General features: G+C 41.6%; 1 protein-coding gene across 15 annotated transcripts in view; it reads right to left on the bottom strand.

The window, feature by feature from the left end:
• FOXP1 (forkhead box P1) overlaps positions 1-18,185 on the bottom strand; it is a 625,706-nt gene that overhangs the window by 81,075 nt on the left and 526,446 nt on the right. For 14 of the 15 annotated variants that reach the window (XM_044933847.2, XM_044933846.2, XM_044933848.2 and 11 more), the window contains 4 exons: positions 14,320-14,457; positions 13,193-13,279; positions 7,697-7,850; positions 2,128-2,332 (listed from right to left, as the gene is read on the bottom strand). In XM_044933847.2, the coding sequence (XP_044789782.1) occupies positions 2,128-2,332; positions 7,697-7,850; positions 13,193-13,279; positions 14,320-14,457 (584 nt within the window). The remainder of the gene's footprint in view (positions 1-2,127; positions 2,333-7,696; positions 7,851-13,192; positions 13,280-14,319; positions 14,458-18,185) is intronic. The other variant, XM_044933850.2, reaches the window with a different exon arrangement.

Genomic DNA, 18,185 nt, shown 5'->3' with positions numbered 1-18,185 from the left:
GTAGTAGCATATAATTTCATAGTTGCTTCTTCTTTGCATGTACAGTTGGCGAAGTCAGCCTGTTTTTACATCCAGATTAATGCTCAGTGAAATCTGAATTCTTTCCTGATCCTTATTCTAATGCTGGCAGGTAGTATAATGAAGATTAAGCCCAACTTTTGTGCAGACACATAAGGACCATAAAACGAGAAATCCAACAAACTTATTCTCCTGGAATTAGACTGTCTCTGAGATCCATTTACTTTCAAATGCACCTTAAGACATGAAAAGGGCTATTTTTCTCCTATTTGCCTCCTTGCTAATCTACTACCTGACCCCATATATATAACCTTTTAGAATGGAACTGAGCACACTGCATCTAAACAGGGAGAGAAACTTCTATGTCACAGGAAATCTGTGCAGGCTCCACAACGGCCGACGAGATTACAATAAATAAATACTTTAAGTGCATCAGCTGGCGTTTTTCACCGTATGGCCCCCTTCACTACCTATGGATAAAGATGTAATTCAATTCCTTTGCTGTAAATGGACAGCATCAACCTCAGGACACCAAAAGCAAGTAGAGCAAAGGACGACAACCTAGAACCTTTTCTTTAAAAGCTATGAAAGGTCTAGCGTTTTGTTTTGTTTTGTTTTTTTAATTACAAAAGCATTCTAAGACCTTATACAGCAAGAGCTAAGACTGGTCTCCAGACATACAAACCTATCCTCACTGGAAACAAAAGAAGTCACATTTGGTCCAATGTTTCCAAACTAATTTTTACTGTCAACCATTCTATTTTTCAAGCTCCTCTAAACCAGTAAGTTAAAAGCATCTTTTAGTTCTGCTGTGTCTGCCACAGAAACTCCAAAGTGATGTTAGAAGGACAGCTGCAAGCTTTGGCTAAAACATTTATAATCTCATCTCCAGAAACCTCTCATGGTGTTTGGGTTTGAACATGATACACACACACCAACACATACATAAATATTCAGGTACTATTTTCTGTGATTACTAAGCTCTAAATGGATCAAGTACTGCTGGTATAAAGATATATATCTAATTAAATCAGTGGGCTTCATGTTCAACATTTTAAGAAATATATGAAATTATATGTGTACTTGCTTAAATGAAGAAGATAATTAAAAAATCTTTCACTTGGTCCCTTAATAAAAAAAAAAAAATTTGGTTTTCCTGAATGGAAATGACATTTGCTATCACCTATGACTTTTAGGGTTTCTTTTCTTCTGTGCATGGACACTCTGCATACGAGCTACATAGGAAACAGGTTAAAAATACATCAAAAAAAAAGTTTTATATATATTTTCTATTTTGAAAAAGCACTGAATAGTAGTATTGTTTCTGGGTGCTAAGGTATAATAATATGGATTCACAGCTTCCTTTTATTAGCACTGTCTGTTCACATGATGTATTTTGGATCTCTCAAAATACCTCAGCTTCAACTAACATCCAAGTGAAGCTCGGGGCAATTTAAAAATATAAAGTGTTAACTTCCAAACAGGAATACAGAAATTGAGTCAATGCTACCATATAGACCATGACCAGGATAAAGTGGTTCTGTATGTCTGTGTGTGCATATATGTGGACCCATTCCATCAGTCCATCCTACAAACCTTCACTGACAGTCTACTGAGGGAAAAAAAAAACAAAACTTGAACACTTTGGGGACACAACGGTGAAACAGATGGGCCCCCCGCCTTCAGGGAGGGAACTGCAGAGTAGTGTGCATTTTATCTTTTCTCAAACTGTAATTCAGCACAGCCTACAGTAGACACTGCTATTTCCTTAGAAAGCACGTGAAGACAAGGAAAGCACCTTGTATGCAGTGGACACTTGGCAGAAAGAGGAGGCCTGGAAGCCCACCTCATCCAAAAGAGAGATGGAAAGACTGCCTGGGTTCCTAAGCTCAGGTTCCATCTATGTAAGTGCTAATTCCACATTGAAAAGGTGACAATAATTAGATGCTTCACACCCACACCATACTGAATACATTCTTAAGTAATTATATGCACACTCCAGTCACATGGATCCAATTAGGGATCACCGAGATAGATACGGCGAGGAGAGGCCACCCACCCCTCCGCCTTACAGCCAGCTTCGGACACATCTCAGATTTGCGTTCCTACCTTTCCCTTTTGGGAGTGTGGACTGACAGCTGTCCATTGGTAGAGGCATGTGGGTTCATTATTAAGGAGGTCTTGGAAGGTGCAGAGGAAGAGACACATGTCGTGGTCAGATCCAAACTGCTGTGATTGTTGCCCGTGGTTTCTTCTGTCGTATGAGCACTTGTCACTTCTTTCCAGAGCTGCTGCAGTTCTGTTGGAATCATGCCTGAAACAAACAAATTGGATAATTAAATCAATTAACAGCTAATTCCGTCCTCTTCAAACAGTAATTAAATCAAAGAGTCAGTAAACAAAGCCTAGTGTTAGGGGTTTTTTGGTGCATGCAGGTTTTTTTTTTCTCCTTCTCTCTCAACTAAGGCAAATACGGTAGGAAGGAATGGGTCCTCCACCTAAAGTGCCCTCATCACACATAAAAGAATCCCATGAAAAGGATTCAGAACACAGCTATTTTTCGCAAAGACTGTATGCCTCCATCCAAACTGTTGTTTCTAGACCGCTGGGGTTAAAAAAAATGTAGATAGATGTTACTGTATTTTTAGACACAAAGAAGGGCTCAAAATAAATTTGTTCAACTATTCTATTATGACAACATGAACCACAAAATGAATAATTTTTGTGCTTAAGTCTTAAATGATGACAAATAGCTTTGTTATTAAATATAGTTTTTATTAATCACTTTTAGACATAAATTATGAATTCATATCGTCTTCCTGAAATGCTTTTCAACTTTTAACAGTCAAATTGATTATACTATGATTATTTCATTAACACACCTATCTTCCTCATTAATTTTGGTTTCTTGTACCACATGCTTAATTGATGGATGTGTCTACTGAAAAACTGTATAACTTTTTATACAAGTAACACTATTATTACTGTCATTTCTTAGATCCATGCTAATGAACCACTGCAGAATGAAATGAAAACATGAAAGAAACTTGGAGCAGTAAAGTTCTCTTGCTCTTTAAGGGGGTCACAATGGACATGAGTCTTGGGCAGTAAGTGTCACCTTGGTTTTTTCCTCCCAAGAAGAGATTCAATCAGTATGTCAATCTCACTCTTGTGGGCACGGAGCCTTTATGCGGGCAGCATGCCTCTACAGCCCAGGATTTCCAAATCTGACCTCAAGGCATATTCTAGGGCATACCCGCACAGAAGAAACATAGTCTGAATGGCAACTGACAACCACCACCTAGGAGGACAACTTGGAAGAAATCACCAACCCCTGACATCACAAGGCAATGCCACATTAGAACTGGACGTCTGGATCTCAGTTCCTTGTCTCAATGAACTGGAACCGAGCTCTCCTAGCAAGCCTGCCATTTTCTAACTATATAGCAGGAACTGAAACAGGCATGTTTCTGACCAAACCTAAGGTACTGAATTTAAAAAGAAGGCTGTGTGCATTATATTCATTTGAAACACATAATAAAAAATGCCAAGGTCTAAATTTAATTTATTTTTGTCATTTAGAATACAATGGATAGATAATCATCTCAACGTGATCAGCCAAACATCTTTACTTTGCTAAACTGTTAAAGATTTTAATTATGCTAGCATTAGAGAGCACTGGTCTAATGAGGCGATGGACTCCAGAGAATCCGAGTGGTTAAGAACTGTGAAATGAGTCTGATAGGATTTTTTTATATTCACCGTGGATCGTTTGCATATCAAAGAGGAGTAAATTATTGCACAGCAGACCAATAACCTTCCCCGCCTTTCTGAGAGGAGCGTTAACAAAAACAGTTGGTCTCTCCTAACGGTTCTCCAAGAAAATGTTCAAACGCTTGAGTCTCTGCAATTAATATATATTATGAAAGAGGCCTCAAATGATACATTAAGTGGTCAGATATTCTTCGAATGCGTCGACAGCCAAGTCAGTTTTCTTCTTCTTTCATAAAAATCAAATGCCAATTATATTTTGATGGATTTTGTCCCAAATGAGCATTTAGTTATTAGGCATATTCAATTATTACTTGTCCCCTGAAATTAAACCTCGGAGGCAAATTAAACAAAGGGAAAGGTCACCACACAATCCTGTGTCCAGTTCTGCTGCATCTCAGCTATTTTTTTCCAACACCTAGTGAGGTGATGTGCAGGGTGGGTTGGTAGCTAACAGGCCGCCACTGATGTCTGCACACCAGCAATTACCTGGGAAGACGGCTGACCCTCGGATCACTGTTTATTCAATTGAAACAATAGTGAATAGGCTTGTCTGCGGATGAGGGCACACTGACATAAAGCCCCACAAGTCAGCACCAGTTTTACTTTCTGGGGAGTAAATACACACAAAGAACAAGCCGCCTAGTTTTTCAATTCAAACTAATTGATTTCTGGGTCAAGGTGCATAGGAGGTGGGTTCCTAACCACTGTGTTAACACTTTCCCTCTGATAGAAGCAGCACTTGGAAGCTGTTTCAAAACTAAGCTGTTTATCCAGCAAATAAAGACAAAGAGAAATGCCCTCTTATACTTATTAGGCCCACAATGCACATTAATGTCTCTCTCCTCTCCTTCTAGTCCAATGGGCTAGCAAATCAGTTTCTTCGTCCACAGGGAGAAATGGTAAATAAAATAGTAACTCACTGACTGACAACGAGGTATCCTTCTGGGTCAAATTTCAATGTGATAATTACGGTGAAGAACACTCGCGTAAGACTCACAGAAAGGCAGTCAAATCGGTCTCTTCCATCAATGTTACACCTTGTTAGTGATGTTAAACTGTTATTTCAGTGAATAGTATCTACCAAAGGATGCTGTTATTTGACAACCAAGATCTCACGATAGAATTAAGACAGATAAAAGGTAAGCTAGTCACTCATTAGACTAAAGGGACATCAAATGTCCAGAAAGCACGCATTTTTTCCAAAATGGTAGACAGGAATAATAGTCCCAAGTTAAACAAATCCATTAACAGGTACATCAGCAGACATGCAATTTTCTTCCAACAGTAGTTTATATTTAAAAAAATTAAAAACTCAGAATGATATTAAAAGTATATTTCTTTATGGAACTACAGGTGCTAAGGAAGATGATATGTTTAAAGCCATCAGGGGAAAAATAGACATGCTAATAATACAAAACAGGGAGAAGGCCCTCCAACAGCCCTAAAAACATTTTACAAAAAAAAAAAAAAAAAAGGTCCTTTCGTTTCATAACCTAAAACCTCCAGGGGAAAAAAAAGAGTCTTCAAAATATTACTCTGTCTGTTCCAATACTGTGATATTTACATGCACGTTTAAGGCAACTTAGCCAAGACCATGCAGGGATGTAAAAGAATCATGGTGAGCACATCCTGAAGTGAGCGTTACTAGCATTTTCAACACATAGACCCTGTGCCTGCCTACATGTCTTTTTCCAGGACAACTGGCCCCTTCATTATAAAAGAAGTGCAGACACAGGTTTAAAAAATGTATGTTGCGGGGACAGTTGACAGATTACTGTTCACGGAACTCAATTTTACAATCCCAGGTATCACTGGCTCTAAGACAAACAGAGTTGATCAACCTTTTTTTGTCCTTGTACCTCCATACCCAGGTGACCATGTTCAAGCAAGCAGAAAGTTGATTTAAACCTCATAATGACATCAGTTTTAAGTCATCATCTCTCTGATAAAAAACAAAACAAAACAAAACTGTGTTGTAGTCCAACATGACTGAATTCTCCAGCCACTTTGGGCAAGGGGTTAGGGGACACAAAACCAGCCTTTTGATTCTAAGAGAGATGGCTATGACACGGGTGGTTCACTTCACTAGGAGAAATGTTTATATTTGCGTTTATGCATTTTGGGCACACATAAAGACACCCCCTTAGACTATAAATATGCATCTTCTTAATGTTGCAGGGGCTAAAGCGTTAGAGCCGACTGCTAAGCATATCAATCAATGCCATGACTAGTGAATTACCTACCGGTGTCTCTGATATGTTACTGCAGAGATTACACTTCATGCATCACCACATTCATTTCTTTCACATTACATGTGAGCTTGTCTTGTCACTGCCCAATTGCCCTCTTTTGGACAGCTTAACTGATGGACTATAACAATGAACCTGAGTAAGCACACTTACTAGTATAGGAGCGGTAGGAAAAGACGAGCGAGGTAGAAGCGGAGTCCAGTGGGTGTGTCAGCCCAGCCGGCGATGTTGCCGACAATAAATACGAGGATGTAATTAATGCATGTTATAACATTTTGCAAGCACAAAAGTGCATTAGCCCATGTGTCTTCCCTGCCCGACCCCCGCCCTGGCATTGCTCAGTTACCAAATCTTCTATTTTGACAGCAATGGCGATACTGATTATATATTGCGTGGATGAGCAGTAATAGCAGGAAGAGGAGGAGGGGAGGCGAGAGGGAAGTTAAAGGAGGAAAATATCCTGGTCTCAGCATTAAGACATAAAGAAAACCCAAAGAACCTCAGGAGGGACACAAGTTGGTTGTGGCTGACTCAAGAGACTCAAAGCAGACACGACTCACTGGCTGCACCTGACACCAAAAGTTACTAAACACGTGGCCGTGCCTTCAGCACCGCGAGGGGAGAGCGAGCTTTCATATTATGAACTGTCTTCATAACGCAACTGAATCCAAGACACCAAAGGTTTTAGCTGCCAGTCTTGAAGGCACACATACACATACACCCGAGTGTACTGTGGGCCGTGAAGAGGCAAATGAAATCCACCATACCACGTACCAGGACGGAGGAACTGTATTTCAAAACACAGCATGAGTTTCCTCTTTCCTTCCCTCCTTCCTTTCCTTCTGGCTGGTTCTGAATAATTCATTTGTGTATCACATTACCCATGTGAAAGTTAGAGTTGCTGCAACCCAGAGGGATGTCCTAGGAACAGCAAAAGTACTCATTTCTGTCTGATGGGCAACATCCATTGAAAGAACATGTCAATGGCTTTTCCAAAGAAATTTCTAAATCCATGAAATCTCACTCCTTTTCGAAGAGCTCCAATTCTCAAAAAAGAGCTGGAGATGGACAAGTTACCTGTTCTAATAGGTGTAGTAGAATCAACTTGCTCAAAAACCAACAATCAAGTGAATGCAAAAGAGAGAGATTCCAACAGAAAACCCCCTTGGCTTCTGTAACAGCAAGAGATGAATCACAATTGTTTACCTGAATTCCTCCCTAGATGTTAAAAAGAGACATTTCAAAGGCATTACTACGATTTAAAACAGAGCAAGTTACAGGATGTACAATGTATCTTAAAACGACTAACGAAAGCCTTCAAGAAAATGTGATTCCAAACCGAAAATGTAAGAAGATCTGATTAAAATGCTCCATTAAGACAGAGCAATACTGCCTCCTCTTCTGCAACATTTTGATCCTGTGACATCGGTGAAGTCTGCAGACCACCCTATGTTGTCATCTTCGCACTCACAAGCCCTCTGGCTTCTGGAAGGGTCCATCACTGTTACCTGAGCTGGTTTTGCCTCTAAGTGCACAACTGCGTGTTTTAAACAATCTCCTTCATGATGAGCTGGAAGGAGACCCCACTCCCCCCCACCCCCATCACTGCCCCAGAGTCTTGAGAGACCAATGCCTTCTGCATCATCAACACTTACCTTGAGTGAGAGGTTGGAGGGGAAGGGCAGGCTGCCCTGGCTGGATGGTTAGAAGGCCCTGGCGCTGCAAAGACAGGAGGTGTTGCTGCTGTAACTGCTGCATCTGTAAAAGCTGCTGCTGGAAAGCCAACTGCTGGGTAGCCACCTGCTGTTGCTGAAAGAAATCAGGCAGGGGAAAAAAAAAAAAGAATGAGATGGCCACTGCCCAGGGAAGGCGAAATAGATGGTGGTCTTCAAACACCCTGTCTTCAGCCAGGACTGAGAGTGGTCACCAGAGCTTCGTGGAAGGCTCGGGCTCAAGGCCGCCTTCAAGGGGACAGAGCAGAGCACCTCTGAAGAGAAACGAGGAGGCGGGGGGTGGAGGCCCTTTCTCCTGCCGGCTCCCACAGAAAGACAATTTGCCAGTCAAGGCAGTTTCTCCTGTGGTTGGAAAGGCCTGAGTTTTTGCAGGCAGAACGTGGACTTCTAGACTCTGAAACCTGTAATGAGGCACACGAGAAGTCAGGTTTCACCACTCGAGGTCTAGAGGGATTTGAACCCTGAACCCTGAGGTGTGAAGGAGCAAGCTGCCTCTGTCCCGCCTGCACAGGGAGAAGCTTTTAACTACTCTGTTTATCACTTCTGACATAAATAAATGAGAAAAAATCAGACCTTTGAAGAAGAAAAACTTCATCTAATATTGTTAATTAGCCATGACAAACGATGAAATAACATTGTAAATCTTTCATAGAAACAGCCACTAGATTTTAATTACACACATTCATAATTTAGCAAACAACATCGCACTCGGCTGTGAGTGCTTAATATGAAGGACACTTTAAGCTGCAGATGCCTTCGCTTGGCTTGAGTTTCAGAAACCCCAAGGTCTGCTGGCTGGTCGTGCTTCCCTACCTGCTTTGTTCTTGAAAAGAAGGGGCTCTGCGATATGATAAATATCTTTCTGTTGATTGGACAATGACAGGAGGAAAACTTTTGTTGTGTAAAACATCAATACATCATTCCTGTGTTTAGCAGGCCTTGCTCCAGCCAAAAAAATTAATGTAGATTTCCTCAGTAATTATCTGAGTGATAGAAAGATAATACAGTGCAGTATTACAATAAATAGAAGGAAATTATCTAATATCCTTAATCTGCGAGGAATCAAATCGAGGTGGAGGTCTTAGCCACATTATGGCTAACAATTATGAAAGAAAAATTAACCCTTCTTGGGGAAGGGAGTTCTGGAACCAGAAAGGAAAAAGAAAGGAAAAAGGTTCTTTAAGAAAAGCCACAAGATTTGTTTTCCTGATTCTGAGTATTATTCAAAACATGAGAGAGACATTCCCAACCAAGAGGACTACATAACCCTTTCAGAGCCTCTCCTAACTACACTTTACAAACAACTGCATTCACTTAACCTAACACATGACCTTGATCTGATACATCCATAAAATGGTATATATACCAAGACCTTCTGATGCAAAGTTCAAAGGAGGAGAAAAATAGTGGTTTCCTTTTGGTCTCCATGTAGTTTATTTTACAGTAAAAACCATCATTCTCATATTAGCAACCAATTTCAGACTTACTACCATGCCACTGAGAAAGTTAATTGAGTTTCACTCCAAAAAACAAATTCTATACCACTAACAACAAAAATTTAAATAAATTTAAATGAAAAGCCAGTGTTTTCATTTGAAGAACAGCATGCATAAAATGATCCAATTGTTTTCACCCCTTCCCAAGTTATCACATTAATGTAAAACCCAATGATAGTTATACTCATGTCAAAATGATTTTTTCACTTCTTCAACAGATATTAACTCATGATGCTTTTAAAAAAGGTGGGGGAGGGGAGGAAGAGAAGAAAAAACAACATGGGTACAATAAAAGATCAGGGATTCAGCTCTTGTTGAAGTAGAAAATCATGGGGCGGGGGGTGCCAGGGTCTGGGGAGGGTGTTTCCTGTCTAACTGTAAATGAAATGTTTAGAAATTCTGTATTTATATAAAATGACTGATGGCTGCTCTGTTGTCTCTGTGGCCATCCCTAGGAAAAGCTCCTGAGAGCTGTCCGTGTTTGAAAAGCCAGGATATAAAAGTATACAAGGCCCATTGTCCAAAGAAAGAATTTAAAAGCAACACTGGTTGCCAAACTGTGCTCCCCACCCAGTTACCAAACACAGGATACGAGCCGTTTGTTTACTTCTCACAATTGAATGCATACAAAAAAGGTCTCCGCGCAGTCCCCTGGACAGGTCAGTAGTCGGTGTTAAAATGCTAAAATGCCCTGATAAACCTTGCATTTCGGATCCCCTCCCTAGCTCTGCAGTCAAAGGTCTGTTTTCCTTTCTTCGGCTCCTCCCTACCGCCTAACATAAACTGTCATAACTACCCAGGACAAACGGCCCTTTTAAAACAATCAACTTAGCCTACCTCGCCCGCACAGGATGGGATCTTTTTTTGTGGCCTGACTTAAAATTAACTCTGCCTTCGCTTTTCCACACCCGTCCTGTCAAATAGTAATGAGCCGTCACCTAAGAACTAGCTGTATGGGGCTACGGAGTGCCCATCTTCCCAAGAAGGTCTCAGGTCTGAACTCAACAACGCGAGGCAACTTTAGGAAAAAAGGCTAAAGTATGTTGTTCTGGCCCAGGATCAAGTATCTTACTGCAGAGGTGATCAAAAGAGGGAAAAGGCGGGGAGAGGGTGGCTGACGATTCAAAATTATGAGCCACTAATGACTGGGGATTCAGTAAATTAATACACTTGTTCCATCTGTCAACATCCAAGTTCAAACCTTGTTAAAATCCTAACCAGCAGTCCACATCATGAAATTACTACCATGTGACTCTCTACTTCATGGTAGCACAAAAGGACCACCACCGGCATAGTAATTTCAGGAGGCTCCCCCCTTACCTGAGGGACATAAAGATCGCCTGGTCATTATTACGACAGGGCCTGGTAACATTCAGTGGTGCTGTGAACACACCAGTAGAATCCAAGGGGACATGCTGTAGGTCTGGGCCCGCTCACCCCTCAGGATGTGAAGGCAACACCACCTTTACCATCAAAATGGATGGAAAGTGTGACCACAACATACCCCGAGTCCTGGACACGCTGAACACTACTACTGTCACGTAACCACCGTCCCCTGGTTCAGACAGAGTGGCCCCCTTTTCTCCCCCACCCCCCTCCCAAATTCCAACACCACCAGCGTGTCTGTGCACCCGAGATGCCCCCTTCCCTTTCTGAAGGCAGCAATTTGGGCGAGTTAACTTTTATCCTTCCTTCTGCTGTGTAACTTTCGCCTTTGCATTTCTTTTTCTGCCCTCTGAGCTCATCTGAACTTTCATGTTCTCCCAGCATGCAGACGTGCATTCCAAACTATGTCTAACAGACCAAGTAAGAGGTTAATAAGAAGTGGCAACAGAAAGGAAAAACACAATCCCTGGTAACTGATAAGAATGACAGTGCGGCCCTTTTTTGTTTGTCTTCAAATATAGAGTTAAAGATCTTTAAAAAACTAAATTTTGATGCCTTTGAAAAGAAAGAAGCACAAAATAACAACAGGGGGTTATTGCCTGCGAGCCACAGGGGAGAAACTCCATAATTCTTATTCTCCCTTTTGAAGGCTGTTAGAAATCTGATTCAAAAAAGCAACAGCAGAAGGGGAAACCTCTTGAGGCTGTAACCATTTCCTGTGATCATGCATAATGTGCTTCAAAAGTGGGTTTTTACCAATTCTGTTGATCAATTGCACCTCCTTCATATCCCTTCTTTTTTCTGCTGTGTTTACATCTGATGTGACTCCGTGACAAGCACTGTCTGAGACTGTGAAACAGGCCTGTCATGTTGATTTATGGGCGCATCAAACCACAACTTGTCCAAACTGAAGCTCGCAGTTCATTAATTAGAGAGTTGTGACTTTGAAGTCAGCTTTCAGACTGTGGTTTTTAACATTTGGCTTAATTTATATGCTCTTGAATGTGGATCTCTAAGGAAAAAACTGAAATTCCCTTCTTGTCTTTGAACTTCTTTTGACCGCACAATAATCATTTCTTTGTCCAGAGTGATGCCTGCAATCCCAGAGTCATTAACGCGCATTGAACTGCCACTGATGAGTAAGCCCTACTGAATTAGAAAAACAGCCAGCAAAACAAAGCTGAGAGCCTTCTGCACAGTGATATCTCACAATTACATGCCTTCCCTCCCTGTGCCATTTCCATTTTAATTACTGTTAGTCCTTTAGATTTACATTTTAGACACTTTTTAATCTGTTCCCTTTTTTATTATAGCAGCACCCGGTAGCGCCACCGTACTTAAGGTTGTGTCAGCAGTTTCATTAAAACATCTCCTCCCCTTCAGCCCCAAACTGCCCCTACTCTGCAGGGGTTTGCATCCAGGCTGCTAACCAGGACTCCAGGGTGAACCCTTGGCAGGGCAAGGAAAATGTACCCAGTTTGTGCAGAGCGAGGAACCGGCACAGTGAGAACGGCTGGGTCATTCCCAGCGTGCGAAAACAGGCGTTTCCAGGCACCCGTGCTCCTGAGACGGCCAGGGACAGAGTCACCTGGCAGGACTCCTTCTAAGCTGAAGGCAGGGGCTGCCTGCTGCAGGCCAGCAAAGAAGCTGTTCAGCGGGACTGCGAGCTGTTTACCAAGATCTACATTGTCATTCCGAGGAGAATACTCAAATGCAAAGAATTTCAGTCCACCGTGAAAACATGCAGAGATAAGTGACATTGGATAACTTTGAAATGGGAAGAGAGATGTCACGATAACACACACACGCCCAGAGATACTCCCCCATCTGACCAAGCCTCGGCCACACTGAGTCGCATAGAAGGTAGGACAGAAACCCTGCCTGGGAAGGTCTTCCCTTCTGTTGAGAGAATCCTGTTACCTAACTGGGCAGTAGGCACACGTGATCACTATGCCCACTTACAAAAGCCTGCATACACAGAAGCTATCGCAATACACAACTTCTTCTCAGGAAGACACAAATACTCCCAGCCTGCCATTAGCAATTATGAACCATGCAACTTGGAAGAAGTTGTTCAACAAAGATGGGGTGTTCTGAACCCTGCTCTAACTTTTGGCATAAGGGATTCTTTTTCTGAAGGCAAAAGCCATCACCAACACCCAAGCTCTGGGAGCTGGGAGAAAAAATATCAAGTGTGCGCCCAGGTAAAATTTCACTGGGAGCACTTCACCTCCCCCAGCTAGACCTCAGCTCAGCGGTGTGTTTGCGAAAGTCACCCTAAAGGTTCGGCCCAACCTCCTCTTCCCAGCGCCCATACGAGGTACACCTGTAGCAGTGTTCAAAAATACGTGGCAGCCAGTGAACAGAACCCAGAAAAATCTGAAAGAAAACAGGACAATAACTCTCAGTCTGAAAGCTGAGAACCGATAGAGTCAGCTCAGTTGTGCAATCATTTAAAAGATGAATGACAGTTTAATAGCCACGAGATAGTCCTCTGGGATCTGTGGTTTGAAAGTAAAATATGTATTGCCGGTACCTCTTTAGGCTGTTTTCCAGCATGTTGTTGTAAAAGTTGAAGCTGCAACTGTTCCTGTTGTTTTTTATAAAACTCTTGAAGCTGCTGCTACAAAGGAAAAAGAGGACGGTAAGTAACAGAGGGCACTGCCAAGCCACTGTCCCTTTCGGTGCCATACACAAACTGTGATTTGAAAAATAGCATCCTTTTATCTGTAATGGCCTGACCTTTAGTTTGAAACTCGACAATAAATTTCAGCGCATGCTGACTCTTCTTGGCATTATTGTTTGAAAAGTAATCTCCAAAATGAACTGATGGAAAACATACCATTTTTCTACACAAACTAATTAAAAGAAGGCAAGGAATGACCTTTGATTGTACAACAAAGCTAAAGCGCCCTTGCTGAGGGAGTCTGGTGAATCTCTACTGCAGATTGTGCATGCTCACTCAGTGTCAGGCTTGGGCGGTGCTGGGGGCTGTTCCGTGTGGACATCACCGTGTGGCCAGTTTCCTCTGCATCCAGTCCCCACCACCTTGCCTAAGCAGCTCCCATCGCTATGGTCCTGAATCCCCTCTATCTGGTTCAGGGGTCCATCAAAGCAGACCATGAGGTCCCCATGGCACCATGGCAGCCAGAAGTTTATTTCAGCATCAGCAGACACAAAAGGGGTAAAACCACTGTGCACCTGACAGTTAACAAACTCCAAGATGTTTCCTGATGTTGAAAAGTTCTGTATGCTTCTGAGTTGAAATGGGGACTTTGAGAGCTGTCACATTTAAACCTGCTCCTGACGTGCTCTTGTTTTGCTTTGATTCACACCATTTAGAAGCCTCTGGGCTTACCAAATAAAAGAGCGCAAAGCCCCCTAAGCCGAAAAGATCTTACTTCTACCAAGTCCAATTACAGCCCTAATCTCAGTCCATCGGGTACTCTCCCGGCCCAAACCCTCCTGGCTTTGGCAGGGTCCCTCTCTTTCAGGGATGCAAAAGCAGTTGATCACCCAGGGACCAATGTACATCCCGCCCCACCCGCCTCGGTCTGCTTACTGCTTCGATGGGCAAAGGAGCTGCTCAGGTGAGGGCAAGTATGAATGGAGGGGTGGGGCCCTGGAGACATGGGATGCTGGGGAAGGAGGAGGGACCATTACCTGTTGAAGCATGAGGGCCTGCTGCTGCTGGAGGAGAACCTGGAGCTGCTGAGGGCTCAGCACTTGCTGCTGGAGAATCTGCTGCATCTGCTGGGGAGTGATAACTTGAGGTGTCATCATAGCCACTGACACGGGAACCTAGAACGTTAACGAAGGATAAATAGGAAGCCAGGAAATTGCACACCCACAGCACTCAGCCTTCCACGTTCAGTGACAGACTGTCTTCAGCCTGCTTAGAGGACTGACCCATTTCCCATATGCGATTCATCTGTCCAAAGGGGATGCAGCCACGAACTCTAATCAATCAAGTAGTGGATTTCAAATAAAGAAACATAAAACAAAACCTTGCAGCCACTGACAAGTGTTCCTGAGAGTTTGGTAAGCAAACAAGGAGTAAAAGCTTAATATAAGCTACCCGGAGCTAAGGTGGGTGTGATGTCAGTTGCTTAATGAGTTTTTGGTCATAGTGAGATACAGGAAGTTAACACCAACTTGAATTATAGGGAAGAAGTTTAACAGGAACCAATATTTTCCCAGCTGGAGCCAATACAATCAGTCCTCTGTGGACAGTTATTTTGAGAACAGTCCATGAACACCGAGTCCTGTGGACAGCTGAACCTTGGGTGCACCTTGCGAACTGCAACACAGACCCTTCCTATGACGCCTTGTACCCTTCCCTGTTCACCCAGCACACAGATGTCTCAATTCTTTCATAGTATAAAAGCTGCTTTCCATGACATTTCAGTGGCAAACAGCTACAGTGATGAACTTGATAGCATTTCATATTTGCAACTGTTAACACGTTTCTGCACGGGCATCTCTGCAAGGAACCTGCACACTGTATCTGAAAGGATGATGTCTTGTTCAGATAAAACACTGACATTAAAATGACAGGCTGTCTTGGCCAAGGTTACACAAATTGTATTCAAGCGGATACCTAATGACAATGCTATGAATTCTGCAAGCTTTCTAGAATGTAATTTAGCTATTCAAAATAATCACTGCACTTGTGTTTAATTTGCAGACTACATGAGAACCATTTTGTCAGGCCCCGTAATACAAGAAGACTATTTCATGAAAAATTATCCCCCCCCCCATAAAAAGATAAGGAAAGGGGGAAAAAAAATGAAAGAAAAGACAAAACCTGTATGTCTTTGAACAGTAATATTTAAGCATCTTACTTTTCTTTGGTTTCTAATCAAACATGTGACAGCAAGAAGCTAGAAGCAGTAAAGGATATACTTTGTTAAAAAGGATCTGCTGTCATCTCATGTATTACAATAAAAGGTAATAATAACATGTTTTGCACTTTGCCTGTGTGCCACTTAAAAAAAAAAAAAAATCCGGCAGACAATAGCTGATCAGAAGATAAAAGAATTAAAAAAATCTTTCAGGGGAGCAGTAAGCAAAAGGGAGAAATGCAGTATTAATTTTATGTAACATAATGTCTTAATATGCAGTTTATCTTGACTTTTTCACATGATTTGTCCTGTCATTTGCATAGCGAGCTCTCATTCCTAATTTCACAGTCATTATGCACTGATGTCCCGATTTCTCAGCATCACTAATTTTGATGAACTAAAAATGGTTCCTGAAGGTCAGATTCATATACAGTGAACAGCCTCCACTGTTGTTGTGGGCATGTTTTGTGTGGGGGGATGTTTACGTGCAAGTCTCTCATTGTTTGGAAAACACTAGCTGGAACATTTGAAAATTTTCATTAACCCAAGTCTGGAAGGTCATCATCAAATTCTTCCTATTGCAGTGGCCTTTTAAGTATAGATGTAGATACACTGTAATTTAAAACAGATGGGCATGTCTGAATATTTTTATATGCAAACAGGGACAGATGTATATGAATGGATAAATTATCCTTTTAAAAAGATACTCCGCCACACGAAATATCACCAATGATGAGAACAGTGAACTTGCATTTAATCTAGGACAAACACCAAGAAGACATTATCCAAACATCTAACCATCTAGAAATTAGTTCCAATTAGTTGACTCCATCTTCATACAGGAGAAACTTTCTGAATGCTTCAATCTGTATTGGGTGCCAATCACTATCTTTTGAGCAGCGAAAACCAACATATCACGATGGGAGTTTACTTTTCCTTGAGAGTTGCATCATCACACAGGGAGGTTTGATTAAGCAAACAAAAGAACCATGTTTAAGGTTTCTTTTTTTCGCCCTGCCATTTCTTGGATGATATACAAAATAAATATTCTTGAGCCAAATTTCTGATGGTGATGAACAGGAAAAAAGACAGGAACAGGGTGGTGTAAGATCTAAGCTGGTGATGCAGGAGAAATTAACAGTATTCTAACAGAAACCACCATAGACAGTCTCGTGCTCACAATTTTTAAAGTGACTGTGGAAAACCTATGTTAGAAATGGGCACCAGAGAACTTTTGGGGGTGAGAGAAGAGTCAGCTATCCTGGTTGGTTTGGTGGTCACAGAGGTGGATACAATTGCCAGAATCCTTCCAACTGTCTACTTAAAACAAATACACTTTATCATATGTAAATTATGCTTCAACAAAACAGATCTAAAAGTTTAAAAAAGATAATTTTTAAATCCCCATATACAGTCAACAGTTTAAATCTCCTTTCCCCAGAGTTTTTATTCAATATCCATAGTCATGTTACAGAACAGTAAAATGATCTTGAGTCTCCCCTTCTTTTTCCCCCGTGGACATCTCCATGGAGGTGGTGACGAATAATCAAACGCTCAAAGCAGCAGACACAGCCAAAGGAGGGAAAGGGGCGAGAAGCCTGAGTAATCCTCCAGCCTGGTGACAGGTCTCTGAATGAGCAGAAGTGGGCTATCAGATCCTGACGGCCTCAGCTCTGCTTTTACATCTGAAACCACATTTTCACACCAGTTAACGCTGAGCTTCCAGAGTGGGCTCGAGCTTCATTTATAAACGTAATGAAACTGAGATTTTCCCCAAAGTTTCTCCTCCAACATGTCATGAAAATCAGTTATGGAAAGCTTTCACAAACATAGCCAAATGAACCAGAAACCACTGTGGGGTGGAAAAGGAAAAGAAGAAATCTGAACACAGTGTGAGGCTTTAAATAGTTAAGAATTATAGCCTACATATTCACTGCCTTAGCTCTCGATGTCCAACTTTTTCACGTAGCTAGTCCCTACTAATACTGGGAATCAAAGGGCATGCAGTACCAGCGAGAGGCTATTACAGCCCACACTTTATTGCCCATTACTACTGAGGTCATTAGCGGCAAGAGTGATTGTACTGGTCTTAACCTATTGATCACTGTAACTACTATCATTTAATCCTGTGTTGAATGTCTGGAAAGCAGCTAAAGGCACACAAGAGAGAGTGCTTCAGCATTGAGAAATATGGCCAAGGCTTCGAAATTACACTTTGATTCATAAAATCTAGCCACTGGTTTAAATCAATAGTATTTAAAACAGTCATGTGAGTTTTTAACTACAGCGCTCTAGTATTTATGAGCTCCTCTTTCAGAGTATTCAGTCAAAACTAAACTCCCCCCCCACCAATTCCATGCATCTACCTTACCCTCCTTGAGATAAAAACATTAATTTCTGAGGTTTGTGTGCTACAGGGCTCATGCCTTAACTAGGAGTTCAAGCTAATTCTTGATTTCTTTCTCAAATGACAGTTTAAATGTAATGCAAAAAAAAAAAAAAAAAGTATCCCCGATACTGTAACTACCTTAACTCTTTGAGTATATAGAAATGAGTATGTTTTATGAGTTAACAATGAATCATAGAAGGCAATTTATGAAGAACGAGAATGATTCCGTCTAGCTGCCTTCAGGGATCAGAAATTCAAATTAAACTTCTGGCAGACATTTAAAGAATGCTAGCATA

The sequence above is a fragment of the Bubalus bubalis genome, chromosome 21 (genome assembly GCF_019923935.1).
Source record: "Bubalus bubalis isolate 160015118507 breed Murrah chromosome 21, NDDB_SH_1, whole genome shotgun sequence".
Taxonomy (NCBI): domain Eukaryota; kingdom Metazoa; phylum Chordata; class Mammalia; order Artiodactyla; family Bovidae; genus Bubalus; species Bubalus bubalis.
The sequence above is the reverse complement of the archived record's forward strand: the minus strand, read 5'-3'. Positions and strand labels throughout refer to the sequence as shown.